The sequence below is a fragment of the Lepidochelys kempii genome, chromosome 3 (genome assembly GCF_965140265.1).
Source record: "Lepidochelys kempii isolate rLepKem1 chromosome 3, rLepKem1.hap2, whole genome shotgun sequence".
NCBI classification, from domain to species: Eukaryota; Metazoa; Chordata; order Testudines; family Cheloniidae; genus Lepidochelys; species Lepidochelys kempii.
In genome coordinates, this window is record NC_133258.1 from 105684206 (window position 1) to 105711262 (window position 27057).

General features: G+C 41.7%; 1 protein-coding gene across 8 annotated transcripts in view; it reads right to left on the reverse strand.

Moving 5' to 3' along the window:
• NHSL1 (NHS like 1) overlaps positions 1-27057 on the reverse strand; it is a 258143-nt gene that overhangs the window by 121133 nt on the left and 109953 nt on the right. The window contains exon 1 of one of the 8 annotated variants that reach the window (XM_073337457.1): positions 5214-5256. The exons of the other annotated variants lie outside the window; for them this stretch is intronic. Within the exon in view, the coding sequence (XP_073193558.1) occupies positions 5214-5229 (16 nt within the window). The 5' untranslated portion in view covers positions 5230-5256. Of the gene's footprint in view, positions 1-5213; positions 5257-27057 lie in introns of those variants that run through there. 8 annotated transcript variants of the gene reach the window in all.

Below are 27057 nucleotides of genomic sequence, written 5' to 3' on the forward strand. Positions count from 1 at the left end.
CCAAACTGTGTATATGATGGAAACCACTTCAAGCCTAGGGGTGTGGCCGCACCCTCCAGCACCTATGCTTGCCATAACATATCACTTATTTAGGAGGAAACAACTTCTGCTAAGGAGCAAAGTAAATATTGAGCTTAGACAAATAATGCATGATTCTGAATTGTTAGTGCTTTACAATTCCATTCACTCTCTATAGTAACTAGAGTCCACCATGGAGCAACAGTTCTGATAATCATCACTTTACTCACAAATACCAAAGTTGATGCTAGAAGACCTGGAACAGTGAGATAAAAGGCAACAAAATGATTTCAAGAAAAAGACCATTTAAATATAGAAATGTCTGAATTATGTTCAACATATTTATTAAGATTGCTTGTTCCACTGTTGGGAGACTCTACTTTAGTGCCCTCATAGTCACTGTACATTATTAAAAGGATCTATATGACTCACAAAATGCACCATACATACAGGACTTCAAAAGTCCAAGATGGAAATAAAAATTGAATTCATGTTAAATGAACACACACACACACACACACTAACCAGTTGGTTTCCTAGTTTTAAATAAAAACAGTTTTAAATTTTGACTGGAATCTTATAGGCAGACGGCACTGTCTCTTTAATTGACTACAAATTTCCTCACTTCCCTCCCTCTCTTCTGATTTGCTGCTGTATATATAAAGAAAAGAAAAAAAAGGAAAGACATGAAATAGAAAAAAAGCAATCGCATGTATATACTGTCACTTGCATGGCTCAACTTGGAAAATGCATTTGTTTCAAGACATCAGAGAAAATCTGCTTCTGATTCTAAACATCAGATATTTTCTGAGAACGTTGCCAAGAAAAGAATCCAAGGAATGTCTTTACATGCATAACACACACAAGACAACTGGTGAGCAGGCCTGTGATCTTTAATTATTATTATTTTTTTAAAATCTGTATTTACAGCATGGAACTCTCCTCTAGGGAGCAACAACCCGCATGCCCAGGATTTTTCATAAATAGTTTCTAACATAACTCCTTGCTATTATTGGTATGAAAAACTTCCCCCACCAAATACACAGTTGTAAGAGGTGCACAGATATGGAAAACACTTCTCAACAGCAGGCATAGCAGGTACCCGCTTTACAGCATTTCTGGCACTATTTGCCTTCTGTGAAACTATGAACTTCTGCAAAGAACCAAAAGAGCTCCTAGGCAAAAAAGTCTGAGTTCACTTTTCAGCACATGCCAATGTATGGAGGCTGATGCTCATGACCCTTCCTGATATTAACTCTTAAGGACTAAAATAGATTTAGTTTCTAGATATCCATCTCTCCAGTCCAAGCTTTTAAGAGAAATAAAACATCCCAGCTTCTGCCCTGCATAAGTATACATCTATACAAGATCTGGTTCAGTCTATCGGCAATAATATTTACATTAATGTATCATCATATGTTTCCAATAATCCCAGAGACTGAAGTAGCACCTGGCACTTCCAAATGGGACATTAAGATGCAGAAGCAATTTCAGAACTAATGCTCCTTGATGCTGGAAAGCTCAGATACATCTAGAGGAAATACATTCTGGTTCATGGGGACATAAGTAGAGCCCTGCAAATCTGGGAATATCCACTTTTTACCCGCAGATCATTTTTGCGGATCGTGGATGCATGTGGATCCAAATTTCATAACTAAAGCCCTGCAAATCTGCAGATATCCGCGAATCATTTTTGCAGATCGCAGATTGGATGTAGATACAAATTTTGTAGCCCGCAGGGCTCTAGGCATGAGGATGCAGGTCTACTGTCTGAACTGTGTCCTTTGCCAGACCAATTCCAAATTGATGGTAGTTCTGAAGGGTACTGTGTGCCTTTTCTTTTGATACTGACATGGTGGCTGCACATGGGTGGCAAGGATAATGGTAAAGTGAGCACAAATGATAGTTAAAAAGAAGAAAAAGACAATAAATTAGAGGGATGCTGAACCCAAGACCATAAAGATGTGGTAAGCCCAAGTTCAGATGGAGGATTTCAGTGCCAAACAGCCCCCACAAGTACACACATGATTCAAAGCATACACAGACATTAATAACTGATTCATCTAAGCAAGAATGCTAATCAAAACCAGAGACTGAAGAAAACTCCTACTGCACAGCAACACAGGAGTTGCTAGGCATAGAAACATGCAAATAAAAACAAACAATTCTCCTAGAGCAGTGGTTCTTAACCTTTACTGCAGCCTGAACCCCTTTGGTTTTCAAAATATGTTCTCGTTGAAGTAGGCAAGTTCTTTAAACCTAGATATATTTTTTGTTTGTATATTACAGTAATCATTAAAAATGTATAATGTTAATAAATACACAGGTTTGATTAAACAAAGTAGTTGTACTTACGTGCCTGTGCTTAATTTGTGTTTTTGATGATTTACCTTCTAAAAAAATCTGGCATGTCTCACACCCCCAGAAAGGGCATCCCGCACCCCCAGGGGCTGCATGCATCCCAGGTTAAGAACCAGGGTCCTAGAGCTTTCTGAACTGAAAACAAAACAAAATGAATACCCACAGGACAAACAGGCTGCACTGTTTAAGAGACAGAAAACAAACCCACCTCTCAGTCTCCCCTCATTCTACTGTATCTTGATTTAACAATATATCCAAAACTGCAGCTAAGTACAACGATTAGGATAAATCGAACAGGAATTACTAAAAAAAAAATTGGGGGAGGTGAAAGTAAATTAGAGACTTGTACTTCCAAGTTATAACTGTGGGTTATAAACATGAACATAAACTAAAACCAGCATAGTGTAGCTTTTACTTAAATTATTGATTTCAGAATTATTTTAGGAAGTAGAGAACATCCCTCATGATGATAAAATGGCACTACAATACCACTTTCTAGGGAGGATACAGAGAAGAGGAGAGAGACCAGAGTCAACAAACGTAACTGGAATGGGAAAGACAGGAAGCCCATCTTGTCACCACAATGACTAAGATAACACATGCATACAGTACAAATTTTGATGATGGTGTTGTCACCATATAAACCCCTGTATTCACACCCCACACACTACTATAATAATCTTTGTACAAAATATGCCTCGTGAGGTATCATTTGAAAACTCACTGGTCAATCGTATCATGGTGAATTTGATTGAAATGTGGTTACCAGCTAAGTTCCCTGTAAGCTGCTCAGCAGCCTATTTAGCACTGTGCAAGCGCTTCAGGGAACCTGCCCGGGGAACTGCCGGGGCACCCCTCCCCCAGCCCCAACCTGCCATGGCCAGGGCAGCCCCAATTATGCCACAGCCTGGATCTGCTGTGGCCGGGGCAGCCCCCCGAACCCAACTATGCTGCGGCCGGAGCGCCCCTACCTTGGCCCAAACCTAGCCCGTGTGGCACGGCCAGGCCCAGACTGAGCCATGGTGACCCAGACCCAAATCCAGCCGCAACGGCCTGGCCCAGACCTAAACCCTCACTGGTCTGGATTGCAACCCTGAATGTGACAGATGCCATAACATTTATCACAAATGTACGGTTAATATTTCAACATTTAGCCATTATAGCCATATACTCAAAGGTTAAGTTATATACAACTTAACTACCCTTCTGAATCTTATAGTTACCAAATTGTATATTTAAAAAAAAAACCTTATAAAAATGCATTTCATATGTTGAGACATTTTCCCTTGCATTTGGCATTTACATAAATATTGTTTAAAAATCAAGGGACATTCAGAACTTGCAGTCCTTTACTGTATTAAAAAAAAAAAAAGACATTCTAACTTCTGTGCATTAGACACAAGACATGCTGTAGACAGTAAATTTTTTAAGGGGCTTTAGTCCCATTTTCAAAAGCTGCTTAAGCACTAAGAAGACTAAGTCTCATTCACAGTCAATGAGACAGACTCCTAAGTGCTTAGTATACTTTTGGAAATGGGACTTTTGTGCTTTTAAAAATATTACCCATATGCCAGATAGTTACTGCTGAAACAAAGAACTTAATATCCTGCATAAAATAATAATTTAATGCTTTCGCAATCAACAGCTCAGAATCACTGGGTTTTGTTTTTTAAAATCCAGCGGCCTGCTGAGTAGCGTTCATGTCATGAATTGAAACCATTTTGTTTTAAACAGTTTTTTTAAAAAATGCGCACAACACAACTTTTTGAGCGCATGCACGTGTGCAGCAGCATATCCGATGTGTAATTTAAGATGAACCTAACATATAGTGAAACAGCGTTCTGTAACCAGTTAAGACTTCATCAAGAAACTATGAAAACATAATGACACTAATTGGCCTAACATTCTGGGGACACGGACGCTCTTTGTGTTATGTCCGAATGCAGTGCTAGCACAATGGGGCCCAGGTCATCTTTGTGGCCTTCAAGTGGCACCGCGATACAATAAGTAACAAAAATGTGTAGTAGTATCGAGTAAGTATAATTTATTCAATATTTTGATATTACCACTTTGAAAGACGGACAAGAAGTTCTTACCAAATGAAAAGCAAATGTGCGTCAAATACTATTCTCTCCCATGGAAAAACTGAATCTGTGTCAGAGCCCTAATGCTTCACCCCCCACAGCTCTTTGCTCAGCCAGCTTTCAGCAGCTACCCCTGAGCAAACTATGACAGTAGCAACAAGATCATTTCTGAGGAAATACTTACTAGTAATTCTGAGAGGAAATACTTCCCTTCAGGAACACAATCTGACAAAGCCTAATTACTTACTTACACACACACACACACACACAAAACCAATTTCCTTCGGTCTTCCCCCAAGGCACTCATTACATCCCATTCAATTTTGGAAATAATTAAATCGAGATACAGTCTTGTTGAACTCACAATGCAGCATTACCAGTGCACAAGCTTTACATAATAAACCCTTCCAAAAGTTTCTGTGATGCAACTAAGTCCCTTTGAAATATTCTCTATATTAAGCTACCCAACTTTACTTGACACACAGACAGCAAGCTTGATCTTTTGTCTGACAAACACTCATGTACCCTACCAGAGAATTCCAGCCAGGCAGCAGTGGGTCTTTTGCCTGCTCGTAAGAACAAAAGGAACAATGAATTGATGCCTCTCTCATTTCTGCACAGAATAAACTCACAAAGTTGTAAGTGTTTTTAAAGGAGTTGCCATCTTAACACTAAAATGTATCCCTATGAAACAACACAGTCCTGTTGGCTAGAACCAGAGCAACAACTTTGCCAAAGAAGACCCCTCACCTTTCAGACAAAACATTCTGAGGCAGTTCCATGAAGAGGAAGTGTTCTGCTTCCCAAGCACAACACAGAGCGCTAGGTACAGCTGTTCCCCAGTCAACCCTATTCAAGCACACAGCCGGAGAAGCATGGCAATGGGCCAGCTCATGCTGTTACAGGAAACTGCTACCCAATCCACTGATTTCTGAGCTGCACTGATGACACCTCCCTATTTCTCACCTCCCCACCCAATCAATTCCAAATAATGCTTTACTAAAAAAAAAAAAAAAAAGGCTACCCTGTCTGTCTCTTTAGTCCATCCCAGCACAGCATAAGCCTGACTGCAATTGTATTATCTCATAAGTCAGCATTTTTCACTGCTGTGGACACAGCTTATACCCACCAATTGGTCAGCATCGGAAAAACTAAATCACTCTAATCCAACTCAACTGTTTGTTATGAATTACTAACTCTGCTCTTCATGAACTTTTTTTGTTCTGGAATAAATGGCTTTTCTCTCCCCTCCCCCCCCACCCCCAAAAGTGCTTTGTGAGGTTTGTATTTTAGATATGCGTATACATCATACATACAACGTACCAAAAATCTCCCTAGAGTTGTTTTGAAGGTCAGCTAAGGGGGTGTTACAAGACGCCCATGTTCTGTGTAAAGGTTAGCAATTAGGGAATCAAACATGATGTCAAATGAATTTAAGTTACAGTTTTAAGCATTTGCATTTTGAGCCAAATCCTATCAGCTCTTACTCAAGCAAACATCCCATTGCAGTCACTAGCAGTTTTGCCTGTTTAGGATTTAGCTCTTGTTATTCAGGGCTTAATTGTATGTTTTAGGCACAACTCTGGGATAGAGCTGATGGACACCACACAGCGGGAGCATGCCATGCCCACTGCTACCTCACTTCCAGGGATTCAGCACTATCCCTTGTGCATTGGTCCTACTCCAGAGGCCTGTGGGTAGGGGATAGAGCCATGGCCTTGCCTTCCTTTGGAGCACTGTGTGTCCCCTCTGTGCCCCCAAGAGAGAAGTCCCTGAGCTCAGGGACTGGACATGTGTTGACCCTTTGTAAGGGTCTGATTCTGAAAACATTTACTACCAGGTATTGTTCTTACCAGCAGGTGTGGTCCCACTGATATTTCAGTAGGACTAAACATGGTACACTTAGCACTATGCCCTACAGCATGCAAACCAGAACCTAAGGGTATACCTACATTACAAACGAAGGTGTGATACTGCAATGCAGGTAGGCATACCCACGCTGGCTTTCATTTAGCTGGTGTGGGTAATGGTGGTAGTGAGGACATGGTGGCACAGACTTCAGCATGGGGTAGCCACCGCAGTACAAGGGTGACCATCTTTTCAAAAGGCATAAAGCAGGACACATGTAGGAGCCCCATCCCCTCCGTAACCCAGCCCCTGCTCCTCCTCTTCCACTGAATCCTCAACCCCTGGCCAGGCAGGATGCTGGAGCTGGGCTAAGATAAGAGCTGCCCAGGGAGTCTGAGCTGCTGTGGGAAGCACTGGACCCTCCACCTGCCCTGGGCAGGGGCCTGAGAGCAGGGCCCGAGAGCAGCCCCCAGCCCATGTCCCCGACCCTGGGGCACGCCACCCATTACAGGTGGAGGGTCCGGCGCTCCCTGAGCAGCTCTTACTACTGCTCAGCTCCGGCTTCTGGCTTGGTAGCAGGGTCTTAGGGGGAGAGGGAGAGCAGGGGGCATGGCCTTGTGGCAAGAGGTGGACTAAGGCCTACATGAGCCTTCCCCCCGCTTACCCCTGGAAAGAGGTTGGTGCCTGTTCTGGAGTGATTCAAGCCCAGGACCAGAACTCTGCATTTTCGGACTGTCTCGCCCAATTCAGTACAACCCTACCCAGTACAAGCCCATTGGGGACCTGGGTACATACTCAAGTTGTTGGTCCGTGCTGGGACTTATGCTGCCACGTCTTCCTTGCTATTATTACCCGCACCAGCTAGATAAAAATCTAGTGTGGGCATGCTTACCCATATTGCAATCACACCTTCGTTTATGGTGCAGATGGACCTTTAGATAGTAAAGAACCCTATGCAGTAGGGAGCAAGGAAGAGTTCAGGGTAAATGACCTCATTCTATAACTGGGAAATGCAGCTCTAACTTTATTATTTACAAGCATATAGAGCTCCTGCAATCCACACCCCACCGTGAAACACAGAAGCACATGCATACACAAATCATTTTCTAGAACTTCTCCCAAAGCATCAACATAGCAAATGGTGCAGACACCTTGAAAACAGCAGTTAAGACCACAGTCAAAGCAGCGCTAATAGTATGCAGAGTCTTATTAGCCATGCTTAGCTCCTATCCAGAGGTGAAAGTAAGCCAGTACGGCGTACCAGCAAGAGCCGGTGCGCCGTACCGGGGTGAATCGGCTTCCCCAGGAGCAATTTAAAGGGCCTGCGGCTGGAGCCCCCGGCCCTTTAAATTGCTGCCAGAGCCCTGCTGCTAGAGCCCTGGGGTAGCGGTGGCGGGGCTGGGACGGCAATTTAAAGGGCCTGGAGCAGTAGTGGCGGTTGAGCCCTTGGCCCTTTAAATCGTCCCCAGAGCTCCCCGCCGCTTCCCTAGGGCTCCAGCAGGCTCTGGGAATGATTTAAAGGGCCTGGGGTGGTAGTGGTGGCCAGAGCCCCATCCCCGGAGCCCTGCTGCCGGAGCCCTGGAGAAGTGGCAGTAGGGCTCCGGGGACGATTTAAAGGGCCCAGGGCTCTGGCCGCTGCTACTGCCCCGGGCCCTTTAAACCACTGCCAGAGCCCCCAGCTGTCGCTGTTACCCCGGGGAGGGAGAAGGAGGCACTTGCTGGTACAGGGTGGGCCAGGGCTGACTCTGACCCCCAGCCCCGCCCCTTCCGCCCAAGGCCCCGCCCCTTCCGGGGGCCAGAGCCAGCCCCAGCCCAGCCCGTACCAGTAAGTCACTAGACTTATTTTCACCCCTGCTCTTATCTGATTGTTGTTTAATGTGTGTTACCATACAGAGTAGAACCTCAAGTTACACACTGGCAATGGAGGTTGTTCGTAACGCTGAAATATTTGTAACTCTGAACTAAACTTTATCAGTGTTCTTTCAAAAGTTCACAACTGAACATTGACCTAATACATCTTAAAAGTTTTACTATGCGGAAGAAAAATGCTGCTTTTAACCACTTTAATTTAGATGAAACAAGCACAGAAACAGTTTCCTTACCTGGTCAAATCTTTTTTAAAACCTTCCCTTTATTTTTTTAGTAATATACATTGAATACAGCACTGTACTGTATTTGTGTACTTCCAGTTCCAAATGAGGTGTGTGGTTGACCAGTCAGTTCGTAATTCTGGTGTTAGTAACTCTGAGGTTCTACTGTACACAAGTTATGTCAGTAGGTTACAACTTTGGAGTCAAGTGCTCTAGCAGAAAAGTGGGGTAGACCTTATGGTGGTGCATCCACGATTGAGAGACAGAGCTCACTTAGCTTAACCCTAAACCTTGGAGCGTGCCTCCCTAGGGTGGTACTGAGGAAAGTTCGGGGGGAGGGCATGGCCAGGCCCAGGCTGCACCTACGGGGGCAGGGAGAGCGTACTACACTTCCATCCCTGCTCCACACTCAGACCAGAGCCTCCTCCAGGCCAGATCCACCCCCAGTCCCACTCTACCCCCTGGTCCGCCTCTAGCCCCAGTTCCTCCCCCATCCCCAGTTCTGTCCCCAGGAAGCCCTGGCTGCATAGTAATGGAGGGCCAGTGCAGACAGATTCTTTACTGGTAGGCAGGGAGAGCAACTGGAAAAAGTTTGTGCACCACTGGCTTAACCTAATGGGAAGAATGCAGACCTAGAACATGTTCAAACCTTGAAATATCTGAGAAATGAAATTAAGAAAAAAATATTCTTTTGATTGCTTTAACTGCTGTTTTAAAAGTATTTGCATTGTTTGCTATTTTGATTATTTGGAAAGAGCTCCAATCGTGAACAAATCTATATGACAGACAGCAACCTATTAAACTGGGGGAGGCACTTAGTTGGATGCCACAAGGATCAGTGTTAAGTCCAGTCTTGGTAAATCTATTCATTAATTACCTGGAAGGAGAAATAAACAGAACATTAATGAAATTCACAGGGGATTCTAAATTGGGAGCAGCTGTGAACTCTAGTGAGTACTGCAAAATAATGCAAGTGGTCCTAGAGAAAGATTTAAAACTTGAGCAGAAAAAAAACCCAGAATAATATTTAACTTGAAAAAAATGCAGCTTTGTACATCTGTGGGTGGGAGTGCGGGGGAAAATCACAGATATGCAGTCGGATGGAGAGACCTGGGAAGCAGTAAAGCTGACACAGAAATTAGACATGCAAATTAGACATAACTTTGTAATGTGATACACTAGGAAAAAAGGCCAATGCCATTTTGAGGCTGCACATGCAAAGGCTTCATATCATGCAGTAGTGATTTGAGGATTTCAGAGACCCCTCTGCAAGGAATGATCCAACCATCTTCAGAACTCATGCATCTGCTTTGAGAATATGGCACACCAGCTTCTATGCACCCACTACACTGGACTGGCTCCCACTTCCAGCTATCATTGGAGGGAAGGTGGGGAAATCCCTAGCTGGGTTGGGAGAGATGGACACTCTCAGAGGAGAAGATGGAGAGTTTCCAGCAAAGAAAGGAACTGGGAAGGAAGATGAGGGAGTTTCTAGAGAGATAGAGAATCCCCAGGGAAGTGGGTCGGAAGTTTGCCCAGAGTGAGTAGTGAAAGGGAAGTCCTAGTTGGGGAGACAGATCATGTCTGCTTTTTCCCTGTGTTCTCTCCTCCCCTCGCTCAGCATACAAGTTTCAGTGTAGGTGGGAGTGATCCTATCCTGGCAGTATAGATGGAAAGGCTTCCACTGGCCTCCTTCTCCTCTTCACTTGATGCACTGCTGCAGTTAGGCAGAAAGCCAAAGCAACAGAAAGCAAAGAGAGAAGCAGCCATAACAGCCCTGAATGGTGCAAGAGGAAGAAACAGCAAATTAGAAACTGCTCCACCCCTGTATAGTTGCCTGTTCTGAGGCACCCAGCTGTGCATCAGCCTGCCATGAGCAGGATAAAACCATCTCTGTTTTTTCACTTCACTACTGACCGCTATACTTACCTACATGCCTCCAGCTTCCATCCAGGACACACCACATGATCCATTGTCTACAGCCAAGCTTAAGATACAACTGCATTTGCTCCAATCCCTCAGGCAGAGACAAACACCTACAAGATCTCTATCAAGCATTCTTAAAACTACAATACCCACCTGCTGAAGTGAAAAAACAGATTGACAGAGCCAGAAGAGTACCCAGAAGTCACCTGCTACAGGACAGGCCCAACAAAGAAAATAACAGAACACCACTAGCCATCACCTTCAGCCCCCATCTAAAACCTCTCCAACACATCATCAAAGATTTACAACCTATCCTGAAAAATGATCCCTCACTCTCACAGATCTTGGGAGACAGACCAGTCCTCGCTTACAGACAGCCCCCCAACCTGAAGCAAATACTCTCCAGCAACCACACAACAAAAACACTAACCCAGGAACCTATCCTTGCAACAAAGCCCGATGCAAACTCTGTCCAAATATTTATTCAAGTGACACCATCATAGGACCTAATCACATTAGCCACGCCATCAGGGGCTCATTCACCTGCACATCTACCCACGTACATTGGCCAAACCGGACAGTCTCTACGCAAAAGAATAAATGGACACAAATCTGACATCAGGAATCACAACATTCAAAAACTGGTAGGAGAACACTTCAACCTCTCTAGCCACTCAGTAAAAGATTTAAGGGTGGCAATTTTGCAAGAGAAAAGCTTCAGACTCCAACGAGAAACTGCTGAGCTTGAATTAATATGCAAACTAGATACCAATAACTTGGGTTTGAATAGAGACTGGGAGTGGCTGGGTCATTACACATATTGAATCTATTTCCCTAAATTACGTATTCTCACACCTTCTTGTCAACTGTCTAAATGGGCCATCTTGATTATCACTACAAAAGTTTTTTTCTCCTGCTGATAATAGCTCATCTTAACTAATTAGCCTCTCACAGTTTGTATGGAAACTTCGAACTTATATATATAGATATATACATACACATACAGATATCTATCTCTTCTTACTATATGTTCCATTCTATGCATCCGATGAAGTGGGCTGTAGCCCACGAAAGCTTATGCTCTAATAGATGTGTTAGTCTCTAAGATGCCACAAGTACTCCTGTGCTTTTTGTGGATACAGACTAACACGGCTGCTACTCTGAAACCTGAAATAAATATAACTTGACAAAGGGGTATTTAAGAAGAGAAAAATGTAGACTGAACAATAGGAAAACAATTCTCGGCAAAGTAGATGCTTTATCTTTGGAATAATTTCCAGAGGAAGCAGCAGAAGTCCCATCACTTGGCATATTTTAAACTCAGCTGGACAAACCATTATTCAATGCACTGTAGGGAACAATCCTGCACTGGCAGGGAGATGGATTACAAAGCCTAACAGGTATTTTCCATCTCTAGAGTCTATTAATTTTTTTTTAAATGTTCAAGCCATCCCTCTTAACTTAGTCTGAGCAACAAATGCAGATACTAAGAATATCTTGCATATGCTTCATCCAAATAAGAAAGATGTTCCTTTCTTCACTCCTCTCCAGCTTTCTCTGAAGTATGCTCAGTGGTCACCAAGCCACACAATAGCACATGACAAAGTAGAAAGGGGGGATTTCTCCCTTTTTATTATGCACTTGGAGAACACTTCTGCCAAAAACACTGTCTCAGAGGAAGAAATAAATCCAGCCTTTTTAAGAAGACTGTCTAACGTCTTGTAGGGCACTCATGCACTTGCAGCCCTTCCATGCATTCCCGCAATCCAACTGGATCTTCTGGCATCCAGACGGGCTGTAAGAAAGGACTGCAGTTTCCAACTCTAGCCAGTAGAGGTGCTGTTGGCAGCCGGTATCAAGTGGAGTGCCCCAAGGGTCGGTCCTGGGGCCGGTTTTGTTCAATAACTTCATAAATGATCTGGAGGATGGTATGGATTGCACTCTCAGCAAATTTGCAGATGATACTAAACTGGGAGGAGTGGTAGATACGCTGGAGGGGAGGGATAGGATACAGAAGGACCTAGACAAATTGGAGGATTGGGCCAAAAGAAATCTGATGAGGTTCAATAAGGATAAGTGCAGGGTCCTGCACTTAGGATGGAAGAATCCAATGCACCGCTACAGACTAGGGACCGAATGGCTAGGCAGCAGTTCTGCGGAAAAGGACCTAGAGGTGACAGTGGACGAGAAGCTGGATATGAGTCAGCAGCGTGCCCTTGTTGCCAAGAAGGCCAATGGCATTTTGGGATGTATAAGTAGGGGCATAGCGAGCAGATCGAGGGACGTGATCGTCCCCCTCTATTCGACATTGGTGAGGCCTCATCTGGAGTACTGTGTCCAGTTTTGGGCCCCACACTACAAGGAGGATGTGGATAAATTGGAGAGAGTCCAGCGAAGGGCAACAAAAATGATTAGGGGTCTGGAACACATGACTTATGAGGAGAGGCTGAGGGAGCTGAGATTGTTTAGCCTGCAGAAGAGAGGAATGAGGGGGGATTTGATAGCTGCTTTCAACTACCTGAAAGGGGGTTCCAAAGAGGATGGCTCTAGACTGTTCTCAATGGTAGCAGATGACAGAACGAGGAGTAATGGTCTCAAGTTGCAGTGGGGGAGGTTTAGATTGGATATTAGGAAAACCTTTTTCACTAGTAGGGTGGTGAAACACTGGAATGCGTTACCTAGGGAGGTGGTAGAATCTCCTTCCTTAGAGGTTTTTAAGGTCAGGCTTGACAAAGCCCTGGCTGGGATGATTTAACTGGGAATTGGTCCTGCTTCGAGCAGGGGGTTGGACTAGATGACCTTCAGGGGTCCCTTCCAACCCTGATATTCTATGATTCTATGTTGTGCCTGCTCTGTGTGCCTGGTCAAGGGCTGAGACTCCAAAGTAGGCAATGGGTGGGCAACAGCTAAGGAGGCTGAATGGGGGGCCTGGGACAGGTAGAATGGGGTGAATGAGGATGTGAGGGAAACTGATATGAGACGTTTCAGCGTAGCAGCCATGTTAGTCTGTATCTGCAAAAAGAAAAGGAGGACTTTTGGTACCTTAGAGACTAACAGATTTATTTGAACATAAGCTTTCGTGAGCTACAGCTCACTTCATCGGATACATGCAGTGGAAAATACAGTGGGGAGATTTATATACACAGAGGACATGAAACAATGGGTGTTATACACACTGTAACGAGAGCGATCAGGTAAGGTGAGCTATTACCAGCAGGAAAAACTTCAAAAACAGACTCCAATGAGAGACTGCTGAATTGGAATTAATTTGCAAACAGGATACAATTACCTTAGGCTTGAATAAAGACTGGGAGTGGATGGGTCATTACACAAAGTAAAACTATTTCCCCATATTTATCCCCGCCCCCGCTGTTCCTCAGACGTTCTTGTCAACTGCTTGAAATGGCCCACCTTGATTATCACTACAAAAGGTTCCCCCTCCCCCCCCCCCGCTGGTAACAGCTCACCTTACCTGATCACTCTCGTTACAGTGTGTACAGTAACACCCATTGTTTCATGTTCCCTGTGTATATAAATCTCCCCACTGTATTTTCCACTGAATGCATCCGATGAAGTGAGCTGTAGCTCACAAAAGCTTCTGCTCAAATAAATTGGTTAGTCTCTTAGGTGCCATAAGTCCTCCTTTTCTTTTTGCTGATATGAGAGGAAGGCTAGTCCAGGGATAAGGATGCTAGCCTGACTTGGAAGATCTTGGTTCAATTCCCTGCTCCATCACAGACTTCCTCTGGGTTTGTCATTGAGTCACCTTGGGCAAGTCACTCAGTGTCTCTATGTCTTAGTTCCCCATCTGTAAAAAAGGGAGAGTCATAGTTCTCTACCTCACAAGGTGCTGAAGTTTATGGTTACATGGAATTTACTTGCAAAAATGCAAATTGGCTCATTAAACTAATTGTATAAAATGTCACACAGGTACAATTGCACAAACCTGGCAGCTATGAGTATGAAATGCTGCACACGCACATATTCCACAATTTTTATCACAGAAATGGAAAAGAATGGGAGGTAACTCTATCTGCCACTGCTCTTCCTCATGAAGGCATTACTTCTAGTGAAGTGCTAAGTGGGCAGGCTCGATAATGCAATCCATGAACAACCATTCTTAAATTGCCCACATTTCTTTTTTGGATCTGCCTTTCCAATGGTTGTTATCCATTCTTTACTTGGATGAAGGTATTTTTTTAAAAATAAAAGGGATTTTGGGAAGTCAAAGTGTGTCTTTCATTCTTTTTCTGTGTGCAAAGTCATTGGAATCATTGCATGCAAGTCCCTGATGACAACCACCAAATGCTCCACCATTATTTTGTTCTATTAAAAAATTTAAATCAATATCTACAGCCCAGAACTGTTAAGCTACCCTTATAATAATAATAAAAAAAAAAGGACAGAGAAAAAAAGTTTATTAAGAAAACCAAAATTTCATCCTTCCCAAAGGATTATTATAAATAGTAAACAAAAAGGACATTATGAACATTTTGGGGGAAAAGAAGACCTTTACATTTTTCTTTTTTAAAAGATTATTACAAAGAGAAAACGCAATTAAAATCTCACTTCTGGCTCTGGAAACATTTGTTCCAAGTTGCCCCATTTTCCTAAAAATACATTACTAATCCCATAAATCAGTGCTGTCAAATTCAAAATCGCCTAGGATCTGAATTTGGACTATTCCTACTACATCTGCATTCTATCATGCTTCAGCTGTTACTGGGCTACAAAGTGCATCCAGACACGAGAACTACCAAGTTGCAAAACAGAATTGTCACTCTCTGGGCTGGTCTATTATCAAGAAAAGCAAGACAGAGATGCCAGCACAAAAATGTTCACTTCACCAATACCAGGAAAAAAGGTCAGCTACAGGCAGTCCACATTTAAAGTCATACCATTCATTTAAAAATCACACTTCTATCTAAAATTATATCATCAACTATTGTGACGAGTAACACAATCTTATTGTAGCTGAAATATTAGAGAAAAATATTTTCCCTATATTTTCTGTTTACTTTTCACTTTTGATAGCACTTTATATCTAATCAGGTTCACTAGATACAATTTTCCGTTTTGTGTGGTTCTTTCCACAAAAGTATAGAGGAAAAATAGCATTTAAAAAAATAGAACAATGTGATTATAAAACTACAAAATTGGGTGTGGGACCTTGGAGGAGGTGTTTTGAAACTAATTAACTCATTTTTTTTAAGTGACGACATTTCCAATTGAAAATATGCCTGGTAAAGAATCACAGTGATTGCTGATAATATCTCAGATAGCTAAATATTTACTACACAAGTAAACCAAAAAGTAGACCCTGCAAACAGTTATGCATATAAGGAACTTTAAGTTCAGCAGGACTTCTCAAGTGTGTAATGAAACTACTCACATATATAAGTACAGGACTGGGGCCATCATTTTCAAGACAACTTTTGAAAACATCCATCATACTGTTTCATTATTTCACAAATGTACAAAGTAATATCCACAGCCATAAACAACACGCTTTCAAAGAATTCTTGCTTTTTTAATCACTAACAACAAAAAGCATTCACAGACATGAAAGTTAGTTCAAGCACATAATGGAGTTACTTGTGTATATCTGAACTCATTCACTTTCTAGGATTTTCTTGGGAGGGAAAACAGTGTTTTTTACAGAACCAAAAGTTGACCAACCTTAAAATGATTGTAATCTAGTAACCAATATCCTTTGAATTCTAAAAGTATATTTAAAAGTACACCACTGTTTCCAAAAAAATGAAACAAAGATTGCCACTACTTTGGCTTTTATATTATATTCCCTTTTTCTTATTCAGATATCCTTTCATAGGAGGATGTTCTATCCAGTCACCTCTATTTTTAACACTGCTCCATTGCTTCACTGGTTAAACTAGCACCTTAAACCATCTCCCACAAAGATCCAATGTGTTCCCTCCACAGTGCACTTGGTCACCAGGAGCCTAGTGAACAGAAATGTGTCAGCCTTACTTGTAAGAAGGTTTGGGAGGATTAGATTTTTAATTGGTAAATGTCAGGAAACATTGGTTTCACCATACACATACAATCCAACAAACCAATATTCCCATCAGTGATAACAGAAATTTACAGGTAGGCAAAGAAAAATGGTGTTTGAGAACGTATTAGAGTTTGATGGAAATACATTTACTTTACAAATTTTTATATATGATGTTGACAGTATTTATAAAACTAACATTTTGAATCTCAACATCTATTGTCATTAAATAACTATGGTCTTCCCCCACATAATTTCCCACAACTGTGAACATTTAAATTAATAGACATAAAAATTTTTAAATGCTTAAAACACTTGTGGCAACACTCTAAAGTTGAAATTGGTTTCTCAATGCATCTAGTCTTTTCTGAAAATTACCCTAAAGCACCATCTCACCTGTAAGTAGCACCCAATTATATACACTAAACATTTAATCTGAAATCAGATGCCAAATCTCAATCATTTATTTAACTGAAGCTCACCAAAAGCAGAATCCTAAATTAATATTAATTTTTCAAAGTTATTTACATCTCTGCAGTAGGTGCATTTGCACAGATCTCACTTTGCTATTATTGGAAAGAAATTAAGAACTAATACTATGGAGACTGAGTTTATTGCAACCCAGAATTGTCAAGTATTTAAGGTTATCTTTTGTTTGACTTGTTAAGGGGGCCACAAAGGGCAAAATCTTCTATGACTTGCTGAATGTCAAGGAAGGAATCTATTACCAACTTTTCCAAATGTGTTCAGGAATTCCTTAGCCACAGAAGTGATACAAAGAGGAAGGACAAAAGACAAAGGATTTACCATGAGGACAAAGAGGACACTATACTAAAATAGTTAATGAAGGGTTTCTGATGACGGGTAGGGGGAAACAAAGAGGTGGAGGGAGAAATGTGTTTTGTTTTCTTTAGGTAAGAAATCACCATAATGGAAGTGGTGCAGAAAAACAAAAGATTATCAAGACACTGCTGTAAGAAACTTTTTTTTAATTTAAAATTATTGCTTGGCAAGAACTTCAGTATCAAATTACACCTGGTTAATTGACACAACTGAACTGTATTAGTGATGCTTACAACTTTACTCCAAGCCGGAGAAGCTAAAGAACCAACCAGTGGACCAAATTCAGTGATGAATAAGGCTGTGAGGTCACGCGTGGTCTGTCATGGATTCCGTGACTTTCCAGGATCTCCTGGACTTCCGCAGCATCAGCAACGGTGCGGCCCTGGGGCTTGCCACACCAGCTGCTGCTCGAGTGACTCCCGGGACCGCTGCTGCTCAGGCAGCCTGGGAGCCACTCCAGAGGCTGTCGGAGCAGCAGTCCCCAAGGCCCCCCCCAGAGCAGCTAAGATTTAGTCAGGGGTATTTATAGTAAAAGTCATGGACAGGTCACAGGCTGTGAATTTGTGTTTATTGCCCATGACCTGTCCATGACTTTTACTAAAACTACCCATGACTAAATCTTAAACTTAGTGATGAATCCTGGTCACGTGCCACCTCAGGCATGTTGGAAAACACTAAGAAGAGGACCACCTGTTCTCAGAGACAAAAACCTTCATCACATTTACTTCCACTTAAATAGTACTTTGCATCAGAAATCAATGGGTTCCTGTTTCAGGGTAACTCAGTATTTTACTATAATAAAACGAAACAACAACAACAATAGTGCTGATAATAATGGTGTTAAAAAGGAAAATAGGGATGTCAGGATCAAGTAAGGCAGGAAAAACATGGAATTATTCTGCTTCCATTTTATTTACTGTCTAGAAGGCAAATCACACTTAAAAGGGCCAGGTGCATGAAAAGGGAAGTGTGCCTGGCAGGATCAGGTTACTTTGTTTACATTTAAGAAGAAATACCAAACAGCACACATTCTAATAACTAGGATTTAACATAGTCAGGCCATCTGTGGTTCAAAAAGAACCGGTAGCTTCCCTGAGATGCACATTAATACGCATGGTGGACACACACTGCAATTATCTTTTAGTAAATGTCACACTGAAAAAAAACATACAAAACAAAAACAAAAAACTTGTTTCCCTTCTGGACTAAAGAGGACAAATGAATGAGAGCATCAGAAGATGATACCCAATTATTGAGACATAGCTTTCCTATGGCAATTAATGTTCAACTCTGCAGTCCAGAAACAATTAACCACAATATTTTTGAGCATTGTACAGGGTTTTAGCCATGTAGCTCTCTAATGATATGGAACCATGGGACGCAAACCCCACAAAACTCCTTAAAAGTTCAAAACAAAACCTTTCTGCGTAGGCCTTGTCCTCACTGAGATATGAAAACAAGTTAGCCCCTTACCGTGTGTGGAGTGGAATAAGGCAGTGATTCTCAACTTTTACAGACTTTTGTAATTAGTTTCAATTCCCCTGCCATCCTCCTCCCACCCAACACACTCCTATCTACCCATAAAAAAAAGGTTATAACCATCCTGTACCTGTGTGACTCTCCAGATTGATAACCCATAGAATAAGAAATAACTCAACTGAAACCCAGCCTTCAGTGTGCGGAGTGCCTATGCTTAAACGGGAGGTGAAGGGGGTTTTCTATTTCCATTTTGACACGACCGACTAGTCTGATACATTTGTTGCCCTTCTCATAGACCGAAGCAAAATGAAGTCTGCCTAGAAACTTATCTGTGTTTCTTATCAGCACTACAAACTACAGGATATGCTGGACATCTAAATTAGCCAGAGAAGGCCAGATGGAAGGAGTCAAACTAAGTTGTGTTGCCACCTGCTGAGCAAAAGGAGATAGCTGCCCCTCTGTAAGAGCAGGCAACTGGGAATCACATTTACTGTTTCATTTCCTGCTCTACTACTGAATCTGTCTGTGTCACGTTTGGCAAGCCACTTGACTCCTCTGGGCCTCATTTTCACACATCTGTAAAACGGGCCTAGTAATACTTATCCTACGGGGTAGAGTGGTATGGCTGAATTAAGGTTATCTAAAGCAGTTGGAGATCTTTGGATGAGAAGTGCTATGTAAGTGCATAGCACTATTATTAAATGTGACTCAAGTCCTGACTTTACATCAGCAGCACTGGTAAAATATATAAGCCCCTTCGTTTTCAGTTAAAATCGATTTTTATGGAAAAATTCCCAGGTTTTACAAAAGGTATTATTCATTTTTTTCTGATTTTCACCCTACTTTTGGATCAGTCAAATACACAAATTTAGTTGTTTTATTAGGAATATACAATACCTTACATGAGATACATGTATTATGAGAATACATTAGCCTGTATGTATATGCAAAGATGCCTGTTGAAGTAAGGCTATGTATTAGTCTGTATTATTATTTGGGGATTAGAGATATATTATTTTCTTAAACTCAGAGGTTGTTTTCAGTTCTGCAGCAAACCATACTGATGAACAGAATTCAAAGCATTAATCTATTGAATACTTTTTGCCCGTCTTTCCATCCACCAGAATAAACCCTATTTACCCAGAAAAATTATTAATAGTTTTTTGCACTGATTTTCACCTGTTTTGTGGTAATAAACACGGATAAATTCATGGGAAATATTAAATAAAAACTGAAAATGAAGGGATGGATAGATATATATATATATAGATATGGATATAGATCTATATTTTCACCTATCAGCTGAAGCCAGAACCACCAGTTTTCTCCAGCTTGCCTGTAATAGCTGCTGTTTGGAGAGTGGAAAATCCAAAAAGGCAGGACAAAAACACCGAGGTTTTGATGCTCGCCTTTAAAAACTACTGAGGCTGGGTGGGTCGGGGAAAACTCAGAGCCACCGAGGAAGTTCTGGATAGGAGAGGGGAAGGGACTGGCATGTTTCATAGCAGAGGGGCCAGGTTAGCTGCAGGACCAACTGACGTCAAAGCAAGCTGACTTGGGGGAGAGAGAGAGAAGTCAACGGCTGGGAAGACAAGCCATGCACTGCAGAAGAAGATCCTGACCACCCCCTTGTGCCACAGAGGATTCTGACCCTGGTCCAAAGAATGTTCAAAAGTTGTGAGGAAACTGAGGCAGGGATGCATGTAGGTTTATTATTTTATACAGATCTGTGTATCTTTCATGCTGTTAAATAAAGAACAATGGTGTTAGGATCATGTGCAAACTCTGTTTGCATGTGCTATGAATTACCCGTAGCCCATGCCCTTAAAGAGTTAACTGGAGGACCCAGAATGCACCCAAAGCTGGAACTCTGGGAGAGGTTGTGTTTAAGGTGTGGGAGCACCTGAGGGATCAGTTCTGGACTGTGGGGTCTAAGCTCTCAGGAGGGAGTGCTAGAGGATCTGCACCCTAAGAGGATGCCTAGAGACCCCAACACAGGGGAAGAGCCTGGACTCTGTTCAGACTACAGAGGCTTAAAAGATACAGGATCCAGCAGTCAGTTCCCTTACAGCAGTCTGGGAGTGCCCGGACAGAGAGACAATAGCCTTGTGGTTGGGGCACTCACCTAGGATGTGGGAAACCCAGATTCAAGTCCCTTCATCAAATCAGGCAGACCGGGTACTTGATCCTGGATAACCCACATCCCTTACCACCAGATTACTGGCTATTCTGGGGTTTCAGGCTGTCTCTCAGCTCCACCCCTGCCCCAGTTCTTCAGCTGATTTCCCCACAACAGGGGAAAACAAGGAAACAATACAGAGAAGGCTGTGGAAACCACAGCTCTGTACCAGCACATTTCAGATCTCAAAAGACAACATAAAACTCTAGTATTCATTGGATGTATAGTATAAAGCCACCATTCCCTATCCACCATTGAGCACAATGTCTAAAATAAAAACAAAAGGGCTAGGAAAATAAGAGAATTTACACAACAAATATACAGGCAGGGGAAGGAGTGTATATGAAGGGATCAGTCTGCAGGGATATACCAGAAATGATCTGCTGTTTATATCACTGGGGGTGCAACCTTTTGTTTTTCTCTGGGGATGGTCAGCAGGTGCAGTTAATCAGGCAAAATACATTACCAAGACTGGCTGTGTTGTCTTCCAGCAGGGGAACAAGGTTTATATTAGTAATAATGAAATCAGACCTGCCAATTTGCAAGCATAGCTCCTTGTACCATGACTCATGGACATGCTACATAGTGTGTGTAGGGAATGGGGGTTTAACGTATACGGGGAATTGGTGGAGGGGCATACTTCCTCACACCCTTATTACAGGGAACGAATGTTTCTCATGATTTCAGCTCATGCACTGGGAGAATTGTGACCATTCTATTTAACAAGTCAGTGACCCATTTCTCAGAGTACAGTTCCCTTTCCTCACTCACTCTCCCTCCCACCACGCTATTGCGTTTGGCCTCAGCAACTTCTGAGTATCCTCCCAAAAGCTGCCCTCTTGTTCTCAGCATCTTCATCATTTTGAGTGTACGGGCAAGTACACTTAATTCACGGCTCTTTGCTCCCTCTCATATGCTACAGGCTGATCAGGAGAGCAGTGCCTGAGGAAACCATCTGCTCCATAGAGGTAAAGTGCCAAAATGGAGGCCGCTGTGGCAAATGTAGGAGAAATACTGGGAAGATTCGAGAGAGTACATTCTAATTACATTTTGCTGGTACAGAAAATATTCCATCTTCTTGTGTTTTCAAAAGACTATGCCCAGGCTGATAATTTAACTCTGCCATATACGTATTCTATATATTTCAAAGGGTCAGGTTTGTTTGTGGGGATTTTTTAGTTTTGTTCTGTTTGGGTTTTTTGGGTGGGGGTTAATATGTTTCAGAACAGTAAGTCATACATAAGGGATTTTCTTTCCTGCAGCGACAGTAACCATTCCACAGTTAAGGTTATAACTGAGTTCCTGTTTGAACTCCAATTTTGCTCCTTTCCCTCAAAAAAACCATAAAGATATATTAGCCTCCAAGTTGGTTGGTTAGGTCTACCACAATTCAAGTGAATTGAGCCATGGATTCCTGAATTATGAGCAGCCTAAAAATAGAAGGGTTCACCAGAGTTCAATAAGGCTTCTACAGTAGATTTTTTTTTGGGGGGGGGGGGTTGTTTTTTGTGATTCTGTAGCAAAAACCAGAAAGCAGAGAGTAAATTTAGTTGATATGATTTAATTTACATATAGTTTGACTGAAGTTCCTGCCTTTTTGATAGTCTGTTGTTTTCTTTAGAACTAATTACAACATTCTTGTAAGGTTATTTATCCTTAAGTTACTAATATGTACTCTTAACCTTAGCTTCACCTTAAATTTTCATTTGTCCGCATAACTAATACATTTATACCTTCAAGCTCATCCACACTCCCAATGGTGCAGCCAGAATACCTGGGCTACAAGCCCTCCAAGGATGAAGGCAGGCTTCTTAGTTACAGGAGACTCAACCAAGTAACCTAACCACCTGCAGATGGTCAGCAAACACTGGTGTAAAAACAGAATTCTGTTTTACTTTATCAGCCGGTGGAAGCTGTGACAGGGTCTACCCAGGGGTGAAACTTACCGATACTCTGCAGCCAGCTCTGGCTCCCGGAAGGGGCGGGGCCTACGGCGGAAGGGGCGGGGTTGAGGGGGTCAGTGCCAGCTCCAGCCCACCCTGTAAGATAAGTGCCCCCCCCCAGGGTAGCAGCAGCAGCTCGGGGCTCCGGGGGCTATTTAAAGGGCCTGGGACTCCCCTCTTCTACCGCCCTAGCCCTTTAAATAGCTGCCGGAGCCCTGGGGAAACGGCGGGGCTCCAGCGGCTATTTAAAGGACCGGGGCAGCAGAGGGAGCTGGAGCCCCAGCCCCTTAAACAGCCCCTGGAGCCCCCCACTACCCCAGGGCTCCGGGGGCTATTTCAAGGGCCCGCGGCTCCCCTGCTTCTACCGCCCCGGTCCTTTAAATAGCCGCCGGAGCCCTGGAGTAGCGGCGGCAGGGCTCCAGTGGCTATTTAAAGGGTCCAGGTGGTAGAAGAAGGGGAGCCCAAGGCCCTTTAAATAGCTAACGGAGCCCTGCAGCCGCTACCCCAGGGTTCCAGCAGTGGGGCTCTGGAGGCAATTTAAAGAGCTTGGCGCTCCAGCCACTGCTGGGAGCCCCAAGCCCTTTAAATTGCCCCCTAGGGAAGCTGGGCTGCCCCAGTACGGTGCACCGGCTCTTGCCGGTACGCCGTACCGGGGCGTACCGGCTTACTTTCACCTCTGGGTCTACCTGACTGAGAATACAGCACTGGGGCAAACAAAAACTCAGTATGATACCTATCTGAAATACACATAACCATTTACAAAATAAAGTTAGCCAGCAGTAGACTGTCAAAGACAGTGACTCTGTCTCTCTGCTGAAACAGCATTTTCAATCTAAGGACCAGAAAAGTGAAAATAAGGAATAGAGAAAAGGAACAAATCTGAAGAACAAGGAAAAGATGCAAACTCTATCCTCAGGAGCTATCTATGAGTAATGCAATTAAAAATTATTTCTAAAGGATTAAAACCTATATTGAAGGGCCACAGTATTATGTTCAGTCTCTCATTATTACAAAAAGCAAACAAATGATAGTAACAACACTGCTGTTGGAACCATGCCAACCACCTACAGCCACAATTTAGGACAATTCTGTTTACAACATTGTGTGTGTGCACTTAAGAATCTAGATACTTTCTATTCACAACTTGTTGGGTGTGTGTTTTTTTTTAGTCTGTCTTCTTTTTCCAAAAAAAGAGATCCATATAAACCCTTCCTAGAACTACAGCATAAGAAGTACTTTATAAATCACACAGTGGAATGTAAAATATATTACAATTGTTACTGTACATCTCATTTAAAAGCAGGGTATGTCATTAAAGTAAACTGTAAGTGTCTAAAATATGAGAAACAAAATCAACAGACAGACGCTCTGTTACTGTAAAGCCAGACAGAAAGAATTGGTTTTTTCCATTGGAAAGCACTAATCAGAAAGTTTCAGCTTGTCACATAAATTTCATATTTCTTCACAAATATCTATATATGAATAAACACTTGAGTTAGCTAATAAAAACCACACAGAACTTATGAGACAAGCACTTTGATTCCCAACTCTTCATCCATTAGTAGCAGATTCTTTCACTAACTTTTCATCATCACAAAAATTGCTTCCAAAGACCTACTCATATAAGATGCTGAATGTCTTTTGTGATGGGCTCAGCTACTCAAACTTCAGTTAAAAATTAAAGTTAAGTAAGTAGGAGATGAGGGCACTAAGCATCTTGCAGCATTAGACCCAAGGAGATTACAGAGAGATTGTGAATGAACATACTTTTGAAATAGTGACAGTATTTCTTTAAATAAAAGCACCTGTTTGGAAACTTCCTTTAACAGAAATTTCTATTCTCCATTCACCATTTCCCTGATGTGGGAAGAAGTGCTTGAACAGGAGTCATCACTAATGCTGCTGAAGAGAAGTCTTCATTTCTGAGAATAACTTTCAACAAAACATACAATCAAATTCAAGAGTGAAACATTTTTTGTTCTCACCCTAAATTTTGGGGAACAAAAGAGCAAGGCAAAAAATAGTTTTGCCATGAGAAGTTATTTGTGCTGGAAAAAAGGATAAAAACAGGCATATCTGGCAATAGTTTTGCAGTATCAGCAACAAGGATGGCTTGGATATAGGTCCATGTTATCCAACCCTCCAAAGCTAAATTGGAATGTTCAGATAAATTATCCCAATCTGGATTTATCTGTGATATGTCAAAAATGTCTATGGAAAAATAATTTGTTTTTATGGATCAAATTCACTATTTTGTGCAGAAAAATCAGACCTCTTTATTTTTGCCATATACAGCTGTGTTCACTGGTGGAAATGGCAAAACAATTGTCAATACATAAAAACGGTGATTACTTCTAAAAATGCAGAAGTTACTACAGTAATCTGCACACACAAAATAAAAATTAATGGCTTTGCATAACTCCAGCTGTTTTACTATCATGAAAAGCTATGACTGACACTGTATATTAGCAGCATTTTAAAAATGCATTCTGCTGCATAATGTCCACAAACGCTGTGACAAATATTGCATGCCTTATGTAAAATAAATATCCGAACACAGCAATGATTGGCCCAGTTTGAGAACTATTTAGTCTTGCAATAAAACCACATGAAATATCTGAACTGACCAACGGTAGGGCATTCAGGGTTAACATTCAGAGTAAAATATTATGGGTCAAATTAATACACTGGACCCTTGCTATAGCCCACGTCGCTATAGCACGGATTCACGTACAGCGCAGACACGGCAATGGATCCCAAATTTAAATATTTAAATTTAGATCCTTGGCAAGCGTCCCCCATGTTAACGCAGGACTGCGCATGGATCCCGAACCCTGGGCTATAGTGAAGGTCCGGTGTACATAGCATAAGCATGGGCAACTATTGTGGCATAAGCATTTGAAATGCATCTAGTTTTAGCTATTTGTCCTCAAGTAATGACAATCTGTAAAAGACAGAGTGTGACAGAACATAGCATCAGACTCCACATTAAAACTTCCTAGGGTTTTTTCTACTATTAGGTTTAGCTTTGTAATATAACAGTGTTTATGATATACCAATTTATTTTTCTTATTTAAAAAGGACTGACTTCTATGAACAGTGTAGGAAGCCATTACCTGGCAGCCATTCCAATCTCTTGGGTAAATACTTATTTAGGCTCTTATAAATGGGTATTTACATACTTATGCAAAAGCCTCAACACCTACTTGCATAATGCTTTTTCCTACAAACAGTGCAATCTGTCACAGAGTATTGCTCCAGCAGGCCATAACAACTCCTTCTAAGAGTGCACAGCATAGTCTGTGTATTAAACATCCTTACTTTATTGCTGAAAGTAAATCAGTTCACATATGTACAAAAAATGCTCTAGAGAATGTTTCATTAAAAAATTAAATGGCTTAAAAACATTAATCTATATCGGGGTAGGCAACCTATGGCGCGCATGCCAAAGGTGGCACATGAGCTGATTTTTAGTGGCACTCACACTGCCCGGGTCCTGGCCACTGGTCTGGGGGCCTCTGGATTTTAATTTAATTTTAAATGAAGCTTCTTAAACATTTTAAAAGCCTTATTTACTTTACATACAACAATAGTTTAGTTCTATATTATGGACATATAGAAAGAGACCTTCTAAAAACGTTAAAATGTATTACTGGCACGTGAAACCTTAAATTAGAGTGAATAAATGAAGACTCGGCACACCACTTCTGAAAGGTTTCCGATCCCTGATCTATATTATGGATTAATTACGCCAATATTTCCTTTAATAAACTAACAACAACAAAAATTGAAACAACATTTCTAGGAAACACACCTACAATGCATAAATTAAACTTTTAAAATTTAATTTGGACTTTCTTTAAAAAAAAATCTGATATTTACAAACTTAGATACTGAAAACTAAGTTTCCTCCTTTGGTTAAAAATAAATAAATAAATAATGAAGGCTAACTTGTAAATCCCTAAAATGAGTTTCTGAAGAAAGTGTTGACACAATGTTAAATATTGAGGCATAAAAGTATTCTAAAAATTAAATCCCAGCGTGATGAAGTTCTCTTTGGAATGTTAAAGAAAACTTACCTGATACCATCAGCATTTAAATCAACCACAGATGGTAGAAGCATTACTAACTTTGTAGTTTGTAATGATATTGTAAAGCAGCACTAATATTGCTACTTATGCTAAGAGTCATTAATTGTCAAGTTTATGGGAATTTAAAACACTGATAACTGATACAGATTCTCAGAGAAAGAATATAAACCTAACGTACA